Genomic DNA, 23,689 nt, shown 5'->3' with positions numbered 1-23,689 from the left:
ACCAACGGGGAGCTCTAGCCTTCCGCTACCCCACGTCAGTCTTTCTTAGGAGGCTCCCCTATCTCAGTGGGGAATGAACACACCACCGGAATGCAATGACCACAGGCAGCTGGCAGTCAGGTCCGTCAGCCTGCCGCAGAGGGACTTTATTTTGCAAAGCAACCGAGGGGAAGCATCCGCATCTCTACGGCACGCAATGTCTCAGGGGGTCCGGGTCACCTCTGGGCCGTGGTCTGTGGCAAGATCACGGGCGCGCAAGCGATGCCGGCAAAAGATTCCGGGAAATGGAGGTCCCGTTCCCACTCGTCCGTCTCAGTGTTGTACACCTGGACGATGCTTGTGACGTTGTTGAGGTGCCAGTTGTAACCCCCCACAATGTAGATCTTCTTCTCCAGGAGGCAACAGCCGGCCTCTGACTGCCCCGCCCGCATCGGGCTGACTGTTGTCCATTGATTGGTTTCAGGGAGATAATATTCCACCGCCAACACATCGAAGCAACGGTCTACGTGGTCCATGCGGCCGCCGAGGGCGTATATCCTGCCGTTGGCACTCACCATGGCGTGCAGGACGCGGGGTTCGTTCATCGGGGTTTTGAACTCCCACTGATCGGCAGCGGGGTCGTAGCAATGCAAAGCTTTTTTGTCTTCCACTGAAATCCCGTACCCACCCGATATATACAACTTGCCTCCCACTGTGGCCCCGGCATGACCCCACGTCCGGCGCTTGAGGGAGCAAACGTAGCTCCACTCGTTACTTTTGGGGCAATACTTCTCTACGGACGCCAAACTGCCGGATCGGTTCCGTCCACCTGTGGCATAGACCACGCCGTACAAAACATTCAGTTGGAACTGGATCCTACTCTCTTGCATGGCCTGGATACGCAGCCACTGATTCAAGTGGGGGTCGTAGCGATAGCAGAAGTCCACCGCCCCCTCGCCGCTTCGGTACTGCAGGTGCTGCCCCCCGACCACGTAAACAAAATTATCCAGTACCGCCACACACGTGTGACTGCTCCCCACCTCCATTTCCGTCAGCTCCTTGAACTGGCGAGTGCTGCTATCAGGCAAATAGTAGACTTTCCTGCTCACAGTCCGGTCGTTGTCTGTGTACGGAGTGCCACCAAAAGTGATAAGGGAAAGGACGTCCGAGCGGATGGAGGTTCGGGGCGACTGCATCTCGTGCTGCCGGAAAGGCAAGATCTGGTAGTTGAAGGCCTCCAAGAGGTACTGCCGACACAAAACATCCTCCACCATGATGTCCAAGGTCTGGACGTTGTCCACCAGCTCGGACGATTTCATGAGCGGGAAGCGAATATGGCAGAGGACCTGGCTGGCGCTGTTGCGGCGGGACTGGTCATACTGCAACCAGCGGATGGCGGCCCGAAAGAGGTCAATCTCGCTGCAAGTCTTGAGTTTGTTACTCTGGAGGAAGAAGACGAGGCGCTCCAGAGGCAGGTGAAGGAAGTCCTCCTCCTCAGAAATCTGCAGGAAATGCCGGAAAGTGAACGTGTCGACTGACTCTTTCAAGGAGGCCAGGCTGAACGTGGTGGCCATCTGCCCGATGTTGAGGCACGTCTCGACGCTCATGGCGGACTTCAGGAACTCCTCGCAAAGCTCCACCACGGGCACCATCTGCAGGAAGACGGCTGCCCCGAGCACGTCCTGGATGCAGTCGAGGTCGAGGGTCACTTCGGCGCTGTACGCAAATTCGATGATGTGTTTCAGGCCCTTGGCGGAGACGCCTTTCAGTTCGATGACATCTTGGGTGGCTTCTCGCATGCCGCCGGTGAACATCGCCCTGAGGGTGCAAAGAGCACAAGAGGAAATAAGTCAGTTTCCCCACCCAGGGTCTCTCGCAGGGACGCTTTGTGCCGCCAGCTGATTAAGCAAGCTCTCGCTGCCCGATCAACGGCCTGTTCTAACGCACGCTTCAAATTTCAACATGCTTGCAAATAACCAGGACCTCAGTGCCGAGGGCAGATCAAAACGAGTGCGAGATCAACTGTGCTTTTTGGTCCAGTTATTTATTTATTTTATGTCTTTACGTTATCAGCGGTCCTGCTTTTCTCCCTGGACCCCGGACGGGTTACACGGGGAGAGTCAATACAATCAAAATAATGGGACGTTCGGTAAACAAAGAAATAGGATTTGGGTTGTAGATCCAGCCAGAAATCTAAAAACAGAATTGAAGGGAAGTGTTAACAGGACACATTAAACAATGCAAAGTTCCCAGCAGTATGGACTCCTGCCCTTCATCATTTATGCAAGTAACTTAGTCAATCTTTTGCCTGTATAGAAAAGCCATCTGGGAAAAGTCAGTTTTGCATTATTCACCAAAAGCCAGGACAGCGGGAGCCTTCCTGACCTCCTGACATGCGCCGTTCCATGAGGTTTCTGCCAACTCCAGGGAAGAATTGAAATCCCTCTGTTGTGGCTGCAGTTGTCCGAGTTCAACGTAAACTCAAGCAAATGGAAAACCCTGTTGCCGTGCGGAATCTGAAAATGTGTGGCGGCAAAATGAAAAGCTACAGTAAGAAAGTTCTTTTGGAGAATGTGGTGAGGCTTGGAACTGTGATGTTCCTTCCTTCTCCCTTAACTTTTGAGCATGTGTGATACTCTGTGATTTGTATGGCATTGTTTGTCATAGGCTAACACAGACATTTTTCTCTCTTTCTCACAATACTAGAACCAGGGGGCATACACTGAAAATGCTGAGGGGAAGAATTAGGACTAATAAAAGGAAACATTTTTTCATGCAACGCGTGATTGGTGTTTGGGATATGCTGCCACAGCAGGTGGTGATGGCCACTAACCTGGATAGCTTTAAAAGGGGCTTGGACAGAGTGGTGGAGGAGAAGTCGATCTATGGCTCCCAATCTTGATCCTCCTTGGTCTGAGATTGCAAATGCCTTAGCAGACCAGGTGCTCAGGAGCAGCAGCAGCAGCAGCAGGCCATTGCTTTCACCTCCTGCATGGGAGCTCCCAAAGGCACCTCAGGGCTACTGGCGGTAGCAGCAGAGAGTTTGACCCAGATGGATTCCACTGGTCCTGCAGGCTCTTCCTTATGTTCTTAGGTGGGGGCCACAACAGAGAAGACACCAATGCAAGCAAGCTGCTGATTTTGCCCATTTGCAGGTTGGCACTTGCAGAAGACCCTGCTCCAACGAGAAAAGTTATCCTGTTGGAGCATAGGGGGAGAGGCAGATACATGGGTCCAAGGTCATGTAGGGTTTGTATGTGAGAGTTAATCTCTTAGCTTGAGCCCAATAACTGATGGGCAACCAGTGAAGCTCCTGCAGGACGGGATCTTTCTAACTAGACCGAGCTGGAAGAAAGCCATCTTCTGCAGCCACATTAACTTGCTTCTCCCAGTCATAATGTGGAGTCCATTAGAACCCCAGGGCTCTTCTTACCTGAGTTGCCAAGAGTCAGTGGAGAAGGCACATGGACAAGCAGTTGTTGATTTTGACCCTTGGCAGGTTAGCACCCGCAGAACCCCTGCCCGGATGAGCTAAGCATCATGGTGGAGCACGGACGGAGAAGTTAGACGGACATGCCACGTCTGAAGCATGCCTCTGAATGAGAGGGGCCACCCCTTTCCCTGGAAGATCCTCCAGCTATTAAGCTACTCAAAATAAAAACAAACCCCAATGGGCCTATGGCTGCCACTGGAGCAAGACTCCGACCTACCAGTTCTCTTCCTCAACTTTTCAACGGGCACCACTTGGCTCTGTCCATGGTCCTGACCCCTCAACACCGCTCTCGGCTCGTTTTCTATTCGGCTGCTCACAATAGCTGGTCTTCGAACCCACCTATTGGCCGCATTTCAGAGAAGCCCTAAATGGGCAGCCGTTCCTCCCTGGCCTCGAATGCTCCTTGATTTGGCAGGAGTGCAGGCAAGCGGACACGAGCAGCCCCAACTGCCAGAACACACCGAGTGTCAGCCACAGACTGAAACTGGATCGGCTGGCAGAAGGGACGAGACACAGGCTTGACACGTCTTGCAAGATGCGCAGAACATTTTTTTTTCTGATCCTGAGCTCTTCTGCCTCCGTTTCATATCCGCACAGCCGCCTTCTGAAAAGGGTTAGACCATAGGTGTCAAACTTAGGCCCTCCAGATGTTCATGGCCTACAATTCCCAGCAGCCCCTGCTAGCATGGTCAATTGCCCTGCTGGCATGCGCTGATGGGAATTGTAGTCCATGAACACCTGGAGGGCTTGAGTTTGACACCTATGGGTCAAGACAGTGACTGGTTCCCAGGTCACTCAACGGGTTTCCCAGCCCTGGGCCTGAGTTCTAAACACGACGTACACTGACTTAAGTACTGAGTAACAACAACAAACAAACATAACCAGCGTGGTGTAATGGTTAGGAGGGTTGGACCAGTACCTGGAAGGCCCAGGTTTGAATTCCCACTTGTGCCGTGTAAGCTCACCGGGTGATGTATTGTCGAAGGCTTTCATGGCCAGATTCAACTGGTTCTGGTGGGTTTTCCGGGCTGCGTGGCCGTGGTCTGGTGAATCTTGTTCCTAACGTTTCGCCTGCATCTGTGGCTGGCATCTTCAGAGCTGTATCGCAGAGGGAAGTCTGTTACACACTGCGTCCGGTGTTACACACTGTTACACACTGAAGATGCCAGCCACAGATGCAGGCGGAACGTTAGCAACAAGATCTGCCAGACCACGGCCACGCAGCCCAGAAAACCCACCGCAATCACTGGGCTATCTTGGGCCAGTCATACTCTCTCAGCCTAACCTACCGCACAGGGTCGTTGTGAGGATAAGGTGAAGGGAAAGGAGAATGATGCAAGCTGTTTTCTAAACGGGAAATGGAAAACGCAAGCAGAAGAGGCCAGACAGTCATGCTGCTCCATTGACAAGCGGCCTCGCTGAAACTGCCATCTTCCTGCCAATCCACCCACCCACCCACACAAACACCCACAAACCCACCCACACTTCTCAACTTCCACCTGAGCAGCACAGTTCTGGTTATCTCAAAGACAGCCGAACAGCTAGGAAAAGCATAGAAAAGGACTAGCGCACAGGTGTCAAGCTCGCGGCCCTCCAGATGGGATGGACTACAGTTCCCATCATCCCCGACCAGCATCGTGCTGGCAGGGGATGATGGGAACTGTAGTCCATCACATCTGCAGGGCTGCGAGTTTGACACCTAAGGACTAGCAGAATGATAGCAGGATTGGAACGCTGACCCTAACGAGGGGCTTTACAGCTCTGAAAAAAAATCAATTTGTTCTTTATGCATGCCGTAGCAAAAGTGGAGAGACTGTTCTCTGTAGGGATGAGCCCCGCGAACCCAGCAGAGCCTCAGAAAGAACGCAGGAATGCCTGTGCCATCTGTGCCCTTCTGGGTGCACACGCTCACCTGTCCCCCAAGCCCCCGGTATGGATTAGGCCCAGACAGGAATGTTTCCTCCCGCACGTAGGCAACCCCATGAGTCACATACTGTACAGTATTCTCCCGCCTCCCGATCCGCCCCTATGAAACCCTAATAAAAGGTGCCCGGGACTAGACCACGGCAGAGTTGCCAGATCCACGGATCACGCTTCCTGCCGCTGGCTCTCTCCACTGGATGATATCGCTGCTGTCTCGCCTCTTCCTTGCGACCCTCGCGGGCCGACTTCAGTTCTCCCTCTTTGGAAATACTGGAAAACTCCGTGCAGCCCCACGAAACTGGTTGGCGGGAGATTCAAGGGAGACAAACGGAGAGGACCACTTCACAAAATGGGGTACTCGGCTTGCAGTGCACACTGCCCCAAGATGCAATGGCGAACACTGGCTGAGATGGTTTTAAAGCAGGGCTATCCAGCTGTGGCGCCCCAGATGTTCACGGACTACGATTCCCATCAGCCCCTGCCAGCATGGCCAATTGGGCGGGTGGGAATGGTAGTCTACGAACACAGGGGGCGCCACAGCCAGACACCCCTGTTTTAAAGGGTGGCTGAACAAAAGTGACGGAGGCCAGGTCTGCCCAAGCAGATTTGAGCCAAGAGGAAAGGCAGGGTGTGAATATTTTAGTGAAAAATAAACACATTCGCCACGATAGCCGCCCCAACAGCTGGGAGCCTCACCTGAAGTAGTCGCTGCAGGCAGCCAAAACCACCTTGTGCACCTGGAAGACTTCGTCATTGATGGTCAGCATGACGTCGAGCAGCTGTGCCTGGGCGCGGAGCGAGGCCAGGCCGTGCAGGAGGGTGGCGCTGTGGCCAGGAGCGGAGAAAGTACACTTTAAGGTGCTGCTCTTGTCTGCCATGCTGGAATGAGAAAGGGAGAGGGGGGGTTGGAGGGACCCTGTCTGCCACCTGGCTTTTGGTTTTGCCGTCAGGTCACAGCTAACCAGTGGTATTCAAGGCAAGAGATATTCAGAGGTGGTTTGCCTGCCTCTGAGCAGGAACTCTGGACTTCCTGAGTGGTCCCTTTTCACACATCCTTCGGGAAAACGGGAGAGGGGACCTTTCGGGGATAAAGGAGGCCAGCTAAGCCAAATCTTTCGCAAGCTGGGTGCTTCGTTGCCTTTCAATTAACACTTCTGATCGAGAATCTAGAGTCCAATGTATTGTCGAAGGCTTTCCCGGCCAGATGTGGCTGGCATCTTCAGAGGAAGTCTGTCACACACTGTGTCTGAAGATGCCGGCCGCAGATGCCGGTGAAACGTCAGGAACAAGATTGACCAGGCCATGGCCACGCAGTCCGGAAAACCCACCACAACCAATCTAGAGTCCGTTTATTCCTTGAAGGTGCAAGACCTAACGTGCATCCAAATGCTAACCAGGAATGACCCTACTTAGCTTCCGAGATCTGACAAGACTGAACTAGCCTGCGCTACTGAGGTCAGCGCAGAGACAAGCAGAGGTGTTTTATATTTTATATTTTTATTTATTTATTTAAATAAAGGGCTGAGGCGGTGTACAAAATGAGCATATACAGACAGGGCAAAAGTTAAAACCAATACAAATATAATATAAGCTCTGTCTCATTACTAAAACCAGTAAACAACAATACAGCCAGCATCCGAGAACTAAAACCAAACCCTGCCGGGGAACCCAAAAGGCCCCCACTAAAATGGGCCACATAGTTAAAACAAAACAGAAAACAAGGGGAAGGGGTTAGGGGGCGGGGGTGTGTGTTAGCCATTGCCTGCCTCTGTGTAGCAACCCTGGACTTCCTTGGTGGTCTCTCATCCAAGTGCTAACCAGGGCCAACTCTGCTTAGCTTCCAAGATCTGACAAGATTGGGCTAGCCTGGGCAATCGGGGTCAGGACACCACTATAAATGGGATGGAGGGACTGTGCTCTGCCAACAACAGAGTCTTCTCCCCACCCCCACCCCCAAAATGTGCCGTGCTTTCAATTACATACACAGGAACAAATGCAAAACCATGTGTTTGAATGGGGCCACTCAGCACCAGAGGTGGGATCCAGCAGGTTCTCACAGGTTCCTGAGAGTAGGTTACTAATTATTGGTGTGTGCCGAGAGGGGGTTACTAATGGGTGATTTTGCCACGTGATTTTTGCCTTAGTTACGCCCCTCCTCTCAGCAGTAGCACGCAGAACTTGAAGCAGGAGGTGCACTGGCATGCGTGGCAGCCTGCGCCTGCGTGCATTCGTTTCCTGCCCAAGGACCGGCACAGCGGCTGCGTCCTTGCCACAGCCCCGGCCAGGAATGCCCCGCCCCTGGAAGGCCCGGCCACACCCCCGTCATGCCCCGCCCAGCCCCATTGGCGCTACGCCACAGTTTGAATCCCACCACCAGGGGAACCTGTTACTAAAATATTTGGATCCCACCACTGGTGGTCTCCCAACCAAGTGCTAACCAGGGCCAACACAGATCAGCTTCCGAGATCTGACAAGATTGGGCTAGTCTGGGCTACCGGAGTCAGGCCACCACTACAAATGGGATGGAGGGACTGTGCTCTGCCAACAACAGAGTCTTCTCCCCACCCCCCAAAATGTGCCGTGCTTTCAATTACATACACAGGAACAAATGCAAAACCATGTGTTTGAATGGGGCCACTCAGCACCACTTTTGGATGGAAATTAAGCCTGCCCCCAGCCTTGTGGACCACAGGGGAAAAAACAGATCTGCTCCCTTCTGCGTCACCCAGGTCTGTTCTTTGGTTAGGATGAAGCTGAATGAGATCTCAAGGACATCGAAGAGAAGGAACATTTCATGAAGAAAAGAGAGAAGCGGTTTATATAAAACTCCCACAACGTGCAGAAGGACAAATGAACGCAACCCACCTCGGCACACACTTTTTGTTGCTGTTATCGATTCTCTTATGCAGAATTTACTGACTGGTCTGGGCCGGCCACTGTTGAAAGGGGAAGGAACAGCTTTTTACTATTCTGTACTTCAAAACTGGGGAGCAGGAAATGGTACTGTGGTATATAGAGAAATTGGCGAAGGTTAAAATAGATTTAAACAATGATTTGTTGTTCATGGGAGTAATTGATGAAGGAAGAGTGAACAAAAGATACGGACAAATGTATAAAATAATGATAATAGCGGTACATGCAGTAATAGAGTTGGGTTGGAAAGATAAGAAAAAATGGACAATCCAGAAATGGTTAGAATATTTTTGGGAACAGGTACAACTAGACATTTTCGAAATAATGTCAAGGAATAAATTGTGGCAAGATAAACTGAGAGAAATTACGAAGATATGGACAGTGTTTGTGGACTGGATGAGAGAAGCCGGAGTCAATCAAGAAATATGGGAGAAGAGGCAAGAAAGAACGAACTTACAGCTGTTTGGTCGAGAAACCGAGAAGATATAATTATGGGGGAGGGGGAAAAGGGGGGGGAATGTATGGTTTGAAAAAGTGTAAACAGTTAGAACATAAGAACATAAGAACTAGCCTGCTGGATCAGACCAGAGTCCATCTAGTCCAGCACTCTGCTACTCGCAGTGGCCCACCAGGTTATAATTAAAGTTATAATTAAATGTATTGCAGATTCAGTCTATACAATAAAAAAAATTAAACAAAAAAACTGGGGAGCAACAGAATCAATAAGGAGGGGCATAATGGAATTATGCAGTCCAAAGGTGCCTTGCTGGACCGCGGGGGAACACGAACTCAAACACAAGCCTATCATTGGGTGGGGGAGTCGCATCGCAACACAGGAACACTTCTGAGTTTTGTGATGCTGTGCGCTTTGCATGGTTGCAGCGGGACAAGGGGAAGAGAGAAAAGAGGGGGGGCAGGCGCAAAACAAGGCCTTGAACTCTGGTGAAAATTTGCCTGCACCATGCGCCCACAGCAGGGGGAAAGCAGGGCAATGGAGTTGTGATTCTACCCGCAGTACATGCAACAGTTGTGGAACATTCTTGGCCAGTTCAGGATTTGAACCCAAAACCTGGATTCTCTATTTGTTACTAACAAGCGTCTTGCTGCTTCGGGCTGGCTGATCTTTCTCTCCCTACATCAGTGATAGCTAACCTTTTCGAGACCGAGTGCCCAAATTGCAACCCAAAACCCACTTATTTATCGCAAAGTGCCAACATGGCAATTTAACCTGAATACTGAGGCCTTAGTTCAGAAAAAAAACGGTTGGCTCCGAGGCGTGCGTTACTCGGGAGTAAGCTTGGTGGTTGCTGGTGACTTTGCTTTGAAGCAACCGTGCAACTCTTTCAACGGGTGAATCACGACCGTAGGAGGGTTGACTCAGAAGCAAGCCCCATTGCCAGAACCGAATTTACTCCCAGGTAAATGATCGCGCTTTAGTTCTTCGCATGAGAATCTGTGGGGTTTAACAGCACTTAACAGGGTTACCTACACTGCTTCCCCAAAACTAGGTCTTAGGTTTAATGCTAATAATCGAGCCCAGCGGCCCAGGCCAGCCTAGATGTATGTGGGGGTGGTGGGAGTGACTCTGTTTATGCTTGCCCACAGAGCGGGCTCTGAGTGCCACCTCCGGCACCTGTGCCATAGGTTCACCATCACTGCCCTACATCCTGTTCCAACTCTCCACTAGTGCGTGGAATCCGGATTATTGGGGGGGGGGGGGGCATGTGTGCTGCCAAACCATCCTGCTCAGGTCTTCCCTTACTCAGTTCTCCCATCGCCAGGTCTGGCCTTTCGTACGGTGAAACGACAAACCACCTTGCACAGCTCGGCTAACAAGGTAAAAATGCTGAATTTCAATCAATCTGAATTCTTATCGTTTCCCAATTTCATCCAGAAGCAATCCTCCTAAGCCATGGATGTATGTGTCATTATACATCACACCAAAGCGTCGGTTAACATTCAAGAATCAACTTCAACACAAAATACCCATATTTTTCACCGTTTCAATATCAATATTAATCAGCCCTATTAGTCTAGGGCTCTGAACCAAATTATACTAACAAAAATAACTGAAATATGTTGTGAACTACTGGGCTGATCGGCTTCCGGTAATAGCCTGATCCAGAGGTGGGATCCAGCAGGTTCTCACAGGTTCCTGAGAGTAGATTACTATGACGACTGAGGCTGAGATTAAGCTTGGGAGAGCCACCCTTATCTCACCTCGGTCCTGGGTCCTTTTCCCTCCTAATAACTCCAGGCCAGCTGATTTCTCAAAGATTTATTGTAAAAGTTCAAAACAAAGAAATAAAACATAAATGCGTTTAGAGAAATTGACCAGCTGAATGCTTCTTGTGGATCTCTTGGGACCTCCAGTCAAGAGGTGCTTCTCTTAGCTTAGCCCATGATAGAGTCACCTAGGCTTTGTTCCCTCACTCTCCAAGAAAACTTTTCCCGCTCGCCATGAGGTTTCCAAAACCTTTGAAGTTTCATCCTAGCACCTCTGCATAGTTTCCTGTCCTCCCTCCAGGAGATCAAAAGGCAAAGATGCTTTTCACAGTCATGTGTGACTTCCCTTTACTGTAGCGATAGCATCTTCCATGACAGTTACTAATTATTGGTGTGTGCCGAGAGGGGGTTACTAATGGGTGATTTTGCCACGTGATTTTTGCCTTAGTTACGCCCCTCCTCTCAGCAGTAGCGCGCAGAACTTGAAGCAGTCTAGCAGGAGGTGCGCCGGCGTGCGTGGCAGCCTGCGCCTGCGTGCATTCGTTTCCTGCCAAAGGACCAGCGCAGTGGCTGCGTCCTTGCCACAGCCCCGCCCAGGAATGCCCCGCCCCCAGAATGCCCAGTCACGCCCCCGTCGTGCCCCACCCAGCCCCATTGGCGCTACACTACAGTTTGAATCCCACCACCATGGGAACCTGTTACTAAAATTTTTGGATCCCACCACTGGCCTGATCTCAACCAGTATGATGAGTCTTCTTAAGCGAACCTCTAATTTCATACATTTTGGTTGTGGTGGGTTTTCTGGGCTGCGTGGCTGTGGCCTGGTTGATCTTTTTCCTAATGTTTCGCCTGCATCTGTGGCCGGCATCTTCAGAGGTGTATCACAGAGAGAAGTGACACAAGAACTGCCAGCTACAGCCACACAGCCTGGAAAACCCACAACACACCAGTTGAATCTGGCCATGAAAGCCTTCGATGATATATTCATACATTTTGTTTTTTGGACCGCAATTACAAACTACTTGTCCCTTTCCACATGCCAGGAGTACACCTCTGAGTCCCAGTGCCGGAGGCAACATTAGGCCTCTGCACCCCATTGCTGGACCCTTGCAGTAACAAGTTGCCCACGGCATGAAAAAAATACTAAATCAGGGGTCTGCAATCTGTGGCTCTCCAGATGTTCACGGACTACAATCCCCCTGGACTAGACGGACCACTGATATGATCCAGGGGTCTTCTTATGTTCTTACAAGCTGCATCCCGGGACACCTCCTATTCTACAATTACTTGATCGTCAGAACAATGTTGCACAGTGGTTAGAGCAGGAGTGTCCAACTCAGGCACTTCAGATGTTCATGGACTTCAATTCCCATTAGCCCCCTGCTGAAGTGCTAGAGTTGGACACCCCTGGGTTAGAGTCTCAGAACAAGACCTGCAACACCTGGGTCCAGAATCTGCCTCTTGACCATGGAAGTCTGCCCGGTGACCTCGGGCCAGTCACAATCCCTCAACCTAACTGATCCTCAGAAGCTGCTGGTTGTTGTGAGGACCGAGGCTGATTATGCACAAGGTCTCTGCCACACCACAGGGGCGAATGTCCATCGTGGCAAGATTGCTTGTACGGACATGTTCCCTCGAGCCCCGCCTTCACTTTGCACTCTCTCCGTGGCACGTGAGACCGTTTCTGGTGCAGCTTTAATTCGCTTTGCCACCAGAGCGGGACAGACTTGCCAGAGAGCGCAGCTTTGCCCCAGACATCTTCCCTCCGTCCACGGTCAGCCTACCTAGTTTCACCCTTCCCACTCCCTCACACTGCCTTTCACCTGGCCCCCTCGTCCACGTTGCTGGATCCTTCTGACTCATCCTGCCGGTATTCTTCGGTAGCCAGCACGTGGAGGTTGAAGAAAAGAAGCTCAACCACACAGTCTTAGCCAAAACACATCGTCCTCTAAATTCTCATATCAATATATCAATGTCTAGTTATAATAATAGGGTGTGCTTGGTCCCACCATGCTTCCAATGTTCCCGTGCACTCAGCCCCCCATTTTCCAGGGACGGTGTGAATCCCCCTCCCCCATGCACTACAGGGGTGGCAGGAAGCAGATGTGGAGGTTGTATTTGGAAAGGGGCTACAATATCGATATAACTGTATTAACAGCAATATTGGTGTAACAGAAATTTAAAGGTTTTTACAAAGCCAGCAATCTTCAAACTACAGGATGTGATGAGATTTATGCCTTTAACAGTGAGTTGATGGGCGGAGTTAAGAGAACCAAGAAGAGCAGACACGGGAGAACTCAACAGGCAATCTGCACCAACAAGGTGTGAACGCCTCCTTGCATATAAACAGAGAAACACAAGGAGACCCCACTACAAGCCCACTGAGCAGTGAACTGCCCCGAGATAAGCATCCCATGTGTAATGGTCCAAAGAATGTGTGTGTGTGGGGGGGGGGGGGGATGATGCAAAAAGCAACTTTGGGTCCATAATCAGGGATAAAAGTAGGATATAAATACAAAATAATAATAAGAACCAGAGCCATCACCCACCCATCCCCCAAGCCACACGCCTAACGTGTTCAGGTGGTATTAGAAGAAGAAGAAGAAGAAGAAGAAGAAGAGGAGGAGGAGGAGGAGGAGGAGGAGGATAATTTGGATTTATATTCTGCCTTTCTCTCCTGTAATGAGACTCAAAGTAGCTTACAATCACCTTCCCTTCCACCCTAGGTCCGTGGTGGCGAACCTTTGGCACTCCAGATATTATGGACTACAATTCCCATCAGCCCCTGCCACTATGGTCAATTGGCCATGCTGGCAGGGGCTGATGGGAATTGTAGTCCATAACATCTGGAGTGCCAAAGGTTCACCACCATTGCCCTAGGTGGAACTGAGAGAGTTCCCGAACAAACTGTGGCTAGCCCAAGGTTACCCAGCAGGAACGTAGGAGTGGGAAAACAAATCCGATTCACCCGAGAAGAGTCTGCAGCTTGTGTGGAGACGTGGGGAATCAAACCCGGTTCTCCAGATTAGAGTCCGCCAGCTCTTAACCACCACATCATCCTGGTTCTATCCAGGTACAGCTTTGCCATACAAAAAGCCTCAAGGCCAGCTGGCATGTTAGAAATGGTTGCCATGGACAAAACTCTTCGAGAGAAATTTCCCCGGTCCGTGCTCGGGGAAGAGGGAGGCAGAAGCAGAGCCTCGGCCAAACGGAAGTTCCCCGGCTGCGTTTTGTGTTGTGTTCTCGGAGTCAAGAGAGACCCCGGCTCGTCGTCCGGAGATGCGGGACGTTTTGTGCCGCTTTGCCATTTAGCTCCTTAAGCCTTTTAAACTGTCTTTATCCTGAGCCACTTAAAAGGAGAACGTACAGGGGAAAAGCCGCCGCTAAGTTGCCAAGCAACCCTAGGAGAATAATACCTGGTGTGTCGGAGAGGTACATCGGGGGCCATGAGGCGAAGACAATCGAGGCCGGGATGCTGAGAAGCGCAAAGGAAAGCCACTTGGCCTGGGTCGTAGTAGCCATTGTGACAGCGTGGGTGTGAGGTTAGCTGCTAGGGTTGGGGCTTGGGGATCAGGCCCCAGGTAGCTCACCCCCTCTGTTCTTTTCCACAGCCATGCCTGACATTTATAATAATATGCACCACAAGAGGGGAAGCGGGGTTGTTCATGGAGAGGTTTATTTGCGAGAGCAGGCACTTGGTTTTTAAGCATTCAAAGCCGTTTGCATGTCTCCTCTTGTACAACCCTGTGAGGTAGGCTAGTGGCATTATTTCCTCCCCCCCTCCATTGTACAAACAGCTGAGCCTTCTTTCAATCTCTAGTGAGCATATGGCTGGGGCCAGATTTGGACTTCTCCCTCCCCCCCGTGGCTCCCCCCCCCCCGGTGGGAGCAGCAGTGGCGCAGGAGGTTAAGAGCTCGTGTATCTAATCTGGAGGAACCGGGTTTGATTCCCAGCTCTGCCGCCTGAGCTGTGGAGGCTTATCTGGGGAATTCAGATTAGCCTGTGCACTCCCACACACGCCAGCTGGGTGACCTTGGGCTAGTCACAGCTTCTCGGAGCTCTCTCAGCCCCACCTACCTCACAGGGTGTTTGTTGTGAGGGGGGAAGGGCAAGGAGATTGTAAGCCCCTTTGAGTCTCCTACAGGAGAGAAAGGAGGGATATAAATCCAAACTCTTCTTCTTCTTCTTCTTCTTCCTTAACCACTGTACCGGATCCCGTTCAGCACTGGGGCACATACCAAAAACCAATGATTCTCCCACTAGATCCTCCCCAGTTGGTACCTGGTGGAAGGTTCTAAGGAGCACACAAGTTGGAGTTAATTAGCAGTCCCTTGATTCAGCCCACAAATGCCACTAGGCCGCTGACATCATCAGCACCCTGCCAAAAGAAAAAGAAGACGACGAAGAGTTTGGATTTATATCCCCCCTTTCTCTCCTGTATGAGACTCAAAGGGGCTTACAATCTCCTTGCCCTTCCCCCCCTCACAACAAACACCCTGTGAGGTAGCTGGGGCTGAGAGAGCTCCGAAGAACTGTGACTAGTCCAAGGTCACCCAGCTGGCGTGTGTTGGAGCGCACAGGCTAATCTGAATTCCCCAGATAAGCCTCCACAGCTCAGGCGGCAGAGCAGGGAATCAAACCTGGTTCCTCCAGATTAGAATGCGTTTGCTCTTAACCACGAGGCCACTGCTGCTACAGGGTCCTTCTGTAAAGGTACTCCGCTAAAAGATTCCCACTAGTCCCCACCACCACCAAGTAAATGGCTACGTGCAAGCAGGCACAGATCGCTCTCCCCTCGGGCCTTTGCAATATCCCTCTCCATCACCTTTCCTCAGCACCGGATTCACATGAGCCTTTGGAAAAGCAAGCCAGACCGGCTCCGCGTGTTTTTTGGCCGGATCTACCACTGGCAGAACCGGCAAGCGAACTTAAAAACAGCCAACAGGAATCTCAAGTTAGCATCTTTGCACACCGACCAGCAAAATGAAGAAAGGAGCGTTAAGTGTTCCCCGCAAGGCAACGTTTTGCTCGTAACGCTGTTCAGCTAATGTCCGCACCGGAGGTATAATGCCGCGTTGTAATCAAATACTTTAAAAAAACACAAATCTAACCTACAACAACAACAACAACAAGATAAATCCAGGTTCCATCAGATAAATCCAAGGTAACCATGGTTACTGTAACATCACAAATCTTTACACTCCGCCATTGTACGCCCATGCAAAAAGCGAGACCTTGAGGCCTCTGGGGGGGCGGGGGGGGGGGGCGGGCGCGGGGAAGACACTCCATAGATGCTAAAACCAGGCAAGGATCTGGGTGGATTTTCAGTCCGGAGATGGATCGGCCAGTCTTGCGCGGTCTGCTTTGTTGGCCACTCCACTCTCAGCGGTTACGGACGTGTTTTAAACGTACCAAGCAAGCGACTACACAGAACTTCTTCAGAGATGGCATAGCTCCGCTGTGTTTAGTGATCTGGAAGCTGGCATTCAGAAGTCTTTTTGCTGGATTGGGCTGCCAGCTCCCTCACCCACCCCCTGCCCAGAGATGATATAAAAGGCCAGATACCTGGGACCGAAAAGGGGGTGGTTTGGTTCCCTGCTCTGCCGCCTGAGCTGTGGAGGCTTATCTGGGGAATTCAGATTAGCCTGTGCACTCCCACACACACCAGCTGGGTGACCTTGGGCTAGTCCCAGTTCTTCGGAGCTCTCTCAGCCCCATCTACCTCACAGGGTGTTTGTTGTGAGGGGGGAAGGGAAAGGAATTTGTAAGCCCCTTTGAGTCTCCTGTAAGGAGAAAGGGGGGATTCAACCTTCTTCTTCCAAATCAGACAATTCAACCTTCTTCTTCCAAATCAACCTTCTTCTTCCAAATTCAACCTTCTTCTTCCAAATCAGACAATTCCAAAGGGATTTAGACCCATTCACGGAGGAAGAGGCCTACCAATGGCTCCTGAAAGATGGCTGAATGAAGCCTCCATCTTCACAAGCACTGTGTCTCTGAATATCAGGCACTAGGGAAAAACAAGGGGATACTATGGCCTCTGAATTCCAGCTTGCGGGTCTTTCAAGGCCATCCGAATAGTTGCTGAACATGTATTTTTCTGTGTTCACTTAGAGTATGCTTCCTGAAAGCCAGCGTGGTGTAGTGGTTAAGAACAGGTGCACTCTAATCTGGAGAACCGGGTTTGATTCCCCGCTCTGCCACTTGAGTTGTGGAGGCTTGTCTGGTGAACTGGATTAGCTTATGCCCTCCAACACATGTCAGCTGGGTGACCTTGGGCTAGTCACAGTTCTTCGGAGCTCTCTCAGCCCCACCCACCTCACAGGGTTTTTGTTGTTTGGGGGGGGGAGGGATAGGAGATTGTAAGTCCCTTTGAGTTGCCTTACAGGAGAGAAGGGGAGTGTAAATCCAAACTCCTTCTCCTCCTCCTCCTCCTCCTCCTCTTCTTCTTCTTCTTCTTCTTCTTCTTCTTCTTCTTCTTCTTCTTCTTCTTCTTCTTCTTCTTCTTCTTCTTCTTCTCCTTCTTCTCACCATAGCAAAAACCCTGTGAGATAGGACAGGCTGAGTCTGTGATGGGCCCAAGTTCCCCCATTGAACTGCCATGGTAAGAGTGGTAATTTGAACCCAGAGCTTCCAAGATCCTAGTCCAACACTTTGTCCACGATGCCGTCATTGTGGAAAACAAGATGCTCTCCTTTTGGTCTAATCCCACAGGGTTCTTCTAATGCACAGGTGTCAAACTCGTGGCCCTCCAGATGTTATGGACTACAGTTCCCATCATCCCCTGCCAGTATGATGCTGGCAGGGGATGATGAGAACTGTAGTCCATAACATCTGGAGGGCCGCAAGTTTGACACCTATGTTCTAATGGTTATATAAAATGATTCGCTGACAGTTAACCCAGAGAAGACAGCCGCTGGGTGGAAAACAGCCCAACCGCTCCGAAGCAGTATAGAAAGGAATCTTGTCTTTATTTCCCACCCCGCCACAAGACCCTCAGTATACTGACTCTGCACAGATTCGCATGCCAGGGCACCTTACCCCGCCCTCAAAAAACCCTAGTCAGCTTGCTGAAGCTTAATGGTAAAGATTGAAAACAAGAGGAGAGGGGGGTTTCCTCAAGTTTTGAAAGTCTTCCTGGCTGGTGGACCGAAAGTAATTCTCGCTTCTGAGCAGCCAACCCCACCTTCTCACCTAACCCAGCTTCGATTTCGTGCATTGCGAGAGCATTTGTCTCAAGTCAAACACTGCCAATGAGTCTGGGGCGGCGATTACGGTGCCAAACTCGGACAAAGGAGACTGGGGTTCAAATCTCCCATCTTCTTCCAGTTCGCTGAATGATCTAAATCGGAACCCTGCTTCCTACAGAGGGATTGAGGGATTGGAGCACCTTCCTTATGAGGAGAGGCTGCAGCGTTTGGGACTCTTTCGTTTGGAGAGGAGACGTCTGAAGGGGGATATGACTGAAGTCTATAAAATTATGCATGGGGTAGAAAATGTTAACACAGATAAATTTTTCTCTCTTTCTCACAATACTAAAAACCAGGGGGCATACATTGAAAATGCTGGGGGGGGGGGAGGAATTAGGACTAATGAAAGGAAACATGTCTTCACGCAATGTGTGATTGGTGTTTGGAATATGCTGCCACAGGCGGTGGTGATGGCCACTAACCTGCATAGCTTTACAAAACGCCTGGACAGATTTATGGAGGAGAAGTCGATCTGTGGCTACCAATCTTGATCCTCCTTGATCTGAGATTGCAAAGACCTTAGCAGACCAAGTGCTCGGGAGCAGCAGCAGCAGCAGCAGGCCATTGCTTTCACCTCCTGCACGTGAGCTCCTAAAGGCACCTGGTGGGCCACCGCGAGTAGCAGAGTGCTGGACTAGATGGACTCTGGTCTGATCCAGCAGGCTCTTTCTTATGTTCTTATGTACTATGGCCAACCCAAGGCACTAGAAGGCCCACATGCAGGACATCGGAAGCCAAAATCTCCCCTGCTGCTGCCTCCCACCCACTGATAGTCACAGGTACAATGCCTCTGAAGATGGAGGTTTTGTTAGCCATCAGTGCTCATTTGGTGGGAGGATAGGGTAAAAATGTAAGGGATGTATATGTGTGTACTGTATAATCTATATATCTCAGACCAAGATCCTGAGATAGAAAAGGCAACAATGAAGACTAAGTAATCTGCCGGTTCAATTTTCCAAGTTTTTTGGGGAGGAGGAGAAGGAACAGTGTTTGTGTTTGTGCGCAAATGCTTTCCTTTGCTCTCAGAACTCACTGGCTAGAAACCAATTATCACACACTTTAGTACGTGGCTTCTTTCCCAAAGCAGCAACCAAGAGCTGGCTTCACCAACAGAAAGAAATATTTGTCTCCCAACAGACAAGAGAACTCCTGCCAAAACAGAGAAGAGGTTTCCATGAGGATCTTCTAGCCCGTTCTAGAGAGACGGGAGGCAGCGAATGGATAATCCTGCTTTGAGAATCAGAAGCACGAACCCTGGCCAGACGTGCAAGAGAGATGACAAATTATTTGAAAGAAGTTGCTGTGCCAGAATTATACCAAGGGTTGAAAAGGGGTGATGAGCCAGGGCAAGGGGGCGGAGGTTATGGAATGGGAACTGAGGGGCGGGCACCAAGGAAATAGAGAAGGAATGGGCAGAGGGGAGGAGAAGGAGGAGAAGGAGGAGAAGAAGAAAAAGAAGAAGAAGAGGAGGAGGAGGAGGAGGAGAAGACTAAGAAGAAGAGGAGGAGGAGAAGGAGGAGGAGGAGGAGAAGAGGAGGAGGAGGAGGAGGGAAAGGAGAAGGAGGAGGAGAAGATGACGAAGAAGACGAAGAAGAAGAAGAAGAGGAGGATGAGGAGGGGAAGGAGGAGGGAAAGGAGAAGGAGGAGGAGAAGATGACGAAGAAGACGAAGAAGAAGAAGAGGAGGAGGAGGGGAAGGAGGAGGAGGAGGAGAAGAAGAAGAAGAGGAGGAGGAGGAGAAGGAGAAGAAGGAGGAGGAGGAGAAGAAGAAGAAGACGAAGAAGAAGAAGAAGAAGAAGAGGAGGAGGAGGAGTTTGGATTTATACCCCCCTTTCTCTCCTGCAAGAGACTCAAAGGGGCTTACAATCTCCTTCCCCATCCCCCATCATAACAAACACCCTGTGAGGTGGGTGGGGGGTGAGAGAGCTCCGAAGAACTGTGACTAGCCCAAGGTCACCCATTGGTAGGCCTCTTCCTCCGTGAATGGGTCTAAATCCCTTTGGAATTGTCTGATTTGGAAGAAGAAGGTTGAATTTGGAAGAAGAAGGTTGATTTGGAAGAAGAAGGTTGAATTGTCTGATTTGGAAGAAGAAGGTTGAATCCCCCCTATCTCCTTACAGGAGACTCAAAGGGGCTTACAAATTCCTTTCCCTTCCCCCCTCACAACAAACACCCTGTGAGGTAGATGGGGCTGAGAGAGCTCCGAAGAACTGTGACTAGCCCAAGGTCACCCAGCTGGTGTGTGTGGGAGTGCACAGGCTAATCTGAATTCCCCAGATAAGCCTCCACAGCTCAGGCGGCAGAGCTGGGAATCAAACCCGGTTCCTCCAGATTAGAATGCACCTGCTCTTAACCACTACTGCTCTCAGGGAGCAGGATAGAAAAGTTTTCACCTCCCTTGCTGGGGGGGAGAGGGGAGAGAAGGAACACCTTGCTGAATTTAGTGCCAAAGAGCAGCAGCAGCAGCGGCGGCGGCAGCGGAGGGGGGGGGGGGGGCATTCCAGAAAAGGACCGGAAACATAAACCAAAAGAAAGTTAGAAAAACAAGGGGGAAATGCTCTAGAAAGAAAATCTAGCATTCACAACAGAGACTGTCGCAGAGCAGGACTTTACTGACCAATCTTAATTTGATCCTGTCCCCTTTGCCACCCCAGCCTTTTTGTTCGGTCTCGGACCTTGAATCAAGAAATGGACTCTGTATCGTTGATCAGTAGCGTTTATTGGAAGGCAACGAAGTACCCAGCTTGAAGAAGCCAGTTCCGACAAACATGGCTTCTGCTACCCCCTTTATCCAGAAACAATCCCCCCTCCCATTTTCCCAAAGAATGTGAGAAAGAGTTACTGCAGAGCTGAGGTGTCCCAAGGACGGCGACAGATAGAGATAAAGCCACCTGGCCCCCTACCCCCACCAGCAACGGAAACATCCCGTTTTCCATGGGAGCAGGAGATGTCAGGGGTAAGCCTGGCTATCTACAAAGCATGTGAAGCCATAAAGACAAGATCAAGAAAAGGATCCCAGTACAGCATAGTAACATATAGCAGGCTGGTTACATATATTAAATAGTGATTACACTGAGGCAGAAATGCATCTCAATCAACTAGATGCAATCACCATCAGTATTTTGCAATCTTTACATGGAGTTAGGAATGCACTTAAATCACCCAGGCGCAATCCCGGACACCTTGCAAAGAACATTGAAGCCACAGATGCAGGCGAAACGTCAGGAGAAAACGCTACTAGAACACGGCCACACAGCCCGGAAACCACACAACACCTCAACATCGCAGCAGTTGACCTGTCTGAGAAACAGCCTCGCTATTAGTGGCATGGGGCCAAGCTAAAAAAAGAAGGAGCCAACATGCGGAGCCGATTCCGTTCCAGTTGAAGAACACTTCCGGAAGCTGTTTCGTTTGCCAAAGGTGACCAAGGAAGCGGCTGTTCGGAAGACTGATCTCTCAGTTCAAAATACTGGGTCGTACCTCTGTGACCCCAGCCCAGCTCAGCTTCTGACCGCTCCTCTTCTGCTCCTACCAAGACTTCTCCTCACCCCAGATACCTCTTTTCTTCCTAAATTTGGCGATGAAGAAAGGACACATATCCTTTTATCGAGCAGAGAGACAGTGCTCCCCGCTGAGATTCTACTTTTAGAAGTTTTGAATGGGGGCCTCAAGAGATTCAGTGAAGCCGGGGTCTTACGCTTGGAGCGGCTTTTGCTTTTTAGGTGGGGAAGGAAACTAAAGAATACTAATCTGGGAATGACCATAATCCGATTCTATTATGAACTATTATGAACTGTTTATTATATTGGGTGCTGTGTGGTTTCTGGGCTGTGGAAACCCTGTTTATTATATTTATTTATTTCATTTAAACTCTCCCTAAAGGGACCCGTTACATTATTCTCCTCTTCTCCCTGTGATCATCACAACAAGCCTGTGAGGTAGGCTAGCTGAGATTGCGCACCTAGCCCAAGGTCACCAGGGATTCAGACCTGGGTTTCCCAGATCTAGTTTGACACACTCTTAACCACTATTATCATACTAGTTGAACCATTAGGCTAAAAGAGGGGCAAATAAGCAATGGAAACCCCCCAGCCAAGAGGGGGATAGCAATTTGACCTCCGCAAAGTTTGAGCAAGGGATGTCCCTGAACAACACTTACCTGGGAGTAAGGCCCACAGAAATCAGTGGGAGTTACCTCTGAGTAAACATGCCCACGATCGGAGCGTTCGAATGTAAAGGAAATTAGAACGGCAAAGAAAATTAGAACCGAAGACTTTGGAGACCCCGAGGGAAAGAACAGAGGTGGACAATACACAATGCCCCTTTAAAATACATTATTAAAACAAAGTATTACGTTATTAACACAGTTTAAAACATTCAAACACATTAATGCCCCCTTCTCCTCTTGTCTCACAGCGGATGGCAGAATTTGACACATGTAAAACCTTCAGCTGAGAAAGCCAAGCAGAGCAAATAAGAGCCCAAAATTTGGGGAGGGGGGCTGTAGGAACACCAGATAGGAAACATATAGGGGGGGAAACCGCCCCCCCCCCACACACTCCTTCCTTAAACTCAACTCCTTAACAGTCTTATCGTTTTCTGTGGAGATCAAGATATGCCTCCTCCAAGCCCAGGGGCTCGAATAGTTCAGGGCAGGGGTCTGCAACCTGCCGCTCTCCAGATGTTCATGGACTACAAATCCCTGTTTATTATATTTATTTATTTCATTTAAACTCTCCCTAAAGGGACCCGTTACATTATTCTCCTCTTCTCCCTGTGATCATCACAACAAGCCTGTGAGGTAGGCTAGCTGAGATTGCGCACCTAGCCCAAGGTCACCAGGGATTCAGACCTGGGTTTCCCAGATCTAGTTTGACACACTCTTAACCACTATTATCATACTAGTTGAACCATTAGGCTAAAAGACTACAGATTTGTAGTCCATGAACATCTGGAGAGCCGCAGGTTGCAGACCCCTGGGGATTAAGTATGGGGGGGGGGGCAGGTGGAGATCAGCACAGGGGGTTAAATTATGGGGTGGGGGGAGAGGAGCAAAAGAGAGAACTCGTGAAGGGGGGGGGTCAGAGCAGATGATGGGGGTTAAGATTACAACGTGGGGAAGGGGAGACAAGAAGGGTCACCCCAGAGAGAAAGGGGTTAGGCAGGAAGCTTAGAAGTGGGGCAGCTATTGGGGGGGGGGGCATTCCCCCAAAGGGCAGACAGGAGGGTGTAGGGTGGATATCGGGGGGAGGAGGAGGGTCAGTATTGCAGCCTGCAGGGGAGGGGGGCACATCATAAAGGAGTGGGGTTACCAGAACGGGGGGGGGGGACAATATGGGAGACTGGCATGGGGCAGCAGCACAGGCCAGCAAGGGGGCAAATGCTGGGGGGAAAGTGGGGCAGGTGGGCTCGGGGGCAGAGCAGCGATCTGGGGGAGGAGAGAGGGAGAGCCGGGGCGCGCCTTCATTCATCCCTTCGGGCGGAGGGGGGCAGGGAAGCCGCCGCGGGCCCCCCCCCTCCCTCCCAGGTCGGGGCTGCAGGTGTGTGGGTCGGGGGTGGGGCCTTCCCGCCTCACCTGCCGGGGCTGCTGCTCGGCGTCGGCGGCCGCTCAGAGGCGAAGGCCCCGCCGGACTCCGCCATCTTCCTTCCCCTCGGCGGGCCTCGCACAGGCCGGGCGGGAGGAGGAGAAAGTCGCGGCCGGGCGGAGGAGAGAGAGATACCAGGCCGGCTGCCCCCCCCCCCCCAGCCTCAGAAGGGGAGGGCCTTTGTCCCCCAACAGGGAATTTGGGGAGGGGGGGGTCTCCTCTGGTTCCGCCCCCCCCATTCATTGGGAGGACTCTTTGGGGGCGCCTCATCACCCCCCCCCCCCTTATAATACAGAACAGTGTGGGGCTGAATGGGGGTA

At 50.9% G+C, this 23,689-nt stretch overlaps 1 protein-coding gene across 3 annotated transcripts; it reads right to left on the bottom strand.

The window, feature by feature from the left end:
* Positions 1-91: 91 nt before the first annotated feature.
* KLHL26 (kelch like family member 26) lies at positions 92-23,482 on the bottom strand. Of its 3 annotated transcripts, XM_048498928.1 has the most exons (3): positions 23,360-23,482; positions 6,092-6,274; positions 92-1,797 (listed from the first exon to the last, which is right to left on the bottom strand). In XM_048498928.1, exons 1-3 carry the CDS (start codon positions 23,422-23,424, stop codon positions 216-218), a joined length of 1,830 nt encoding a protein of 609 aa, XP_048354885.1. In that variant the 5' UTR covers positions 23,425-23,482; the 3' UTR covers positions 92-215. The 3 variants fall into 3 exon arrangements, with proteins under 3 accessions (XP_048354885.1, XP_048354886.1, XP_048354887.1); XM_048498929.1 differs by lacking the exon at positions 6,092-6,274 and having other exon boundaries at positions 23,360-23,439; XM_048498930.1 differs by lacking the exons at positions 6,092-6,274; positions 23,360-23,482 and adding an exon at positions 4,438-4,492.
* Between the last annotated feature and the right edge of the window lie 207 nt (positions 23,483-23,689).

The sequence above is a fragment of the Sphaerodactylus townsendi genome, linkage group LG05, assembly GCF_021028975.2.
Source record: "Sphaerodactylus townsendi isolate TG3544 linkage group LG05, MPM_Stown_v2.3, whole genome shotgun sequence".
Taxonomy (NCBI): Eukaryota; Metazoa; Chordata; class Lepidosauria; order Squamata; family Sphaerodactylidae; genus Sphaerodactylus; species Sphaerodactylus townsendi.
This window is presented reverse-complemented; position numbering and strand designations above follow the sequence as displayed.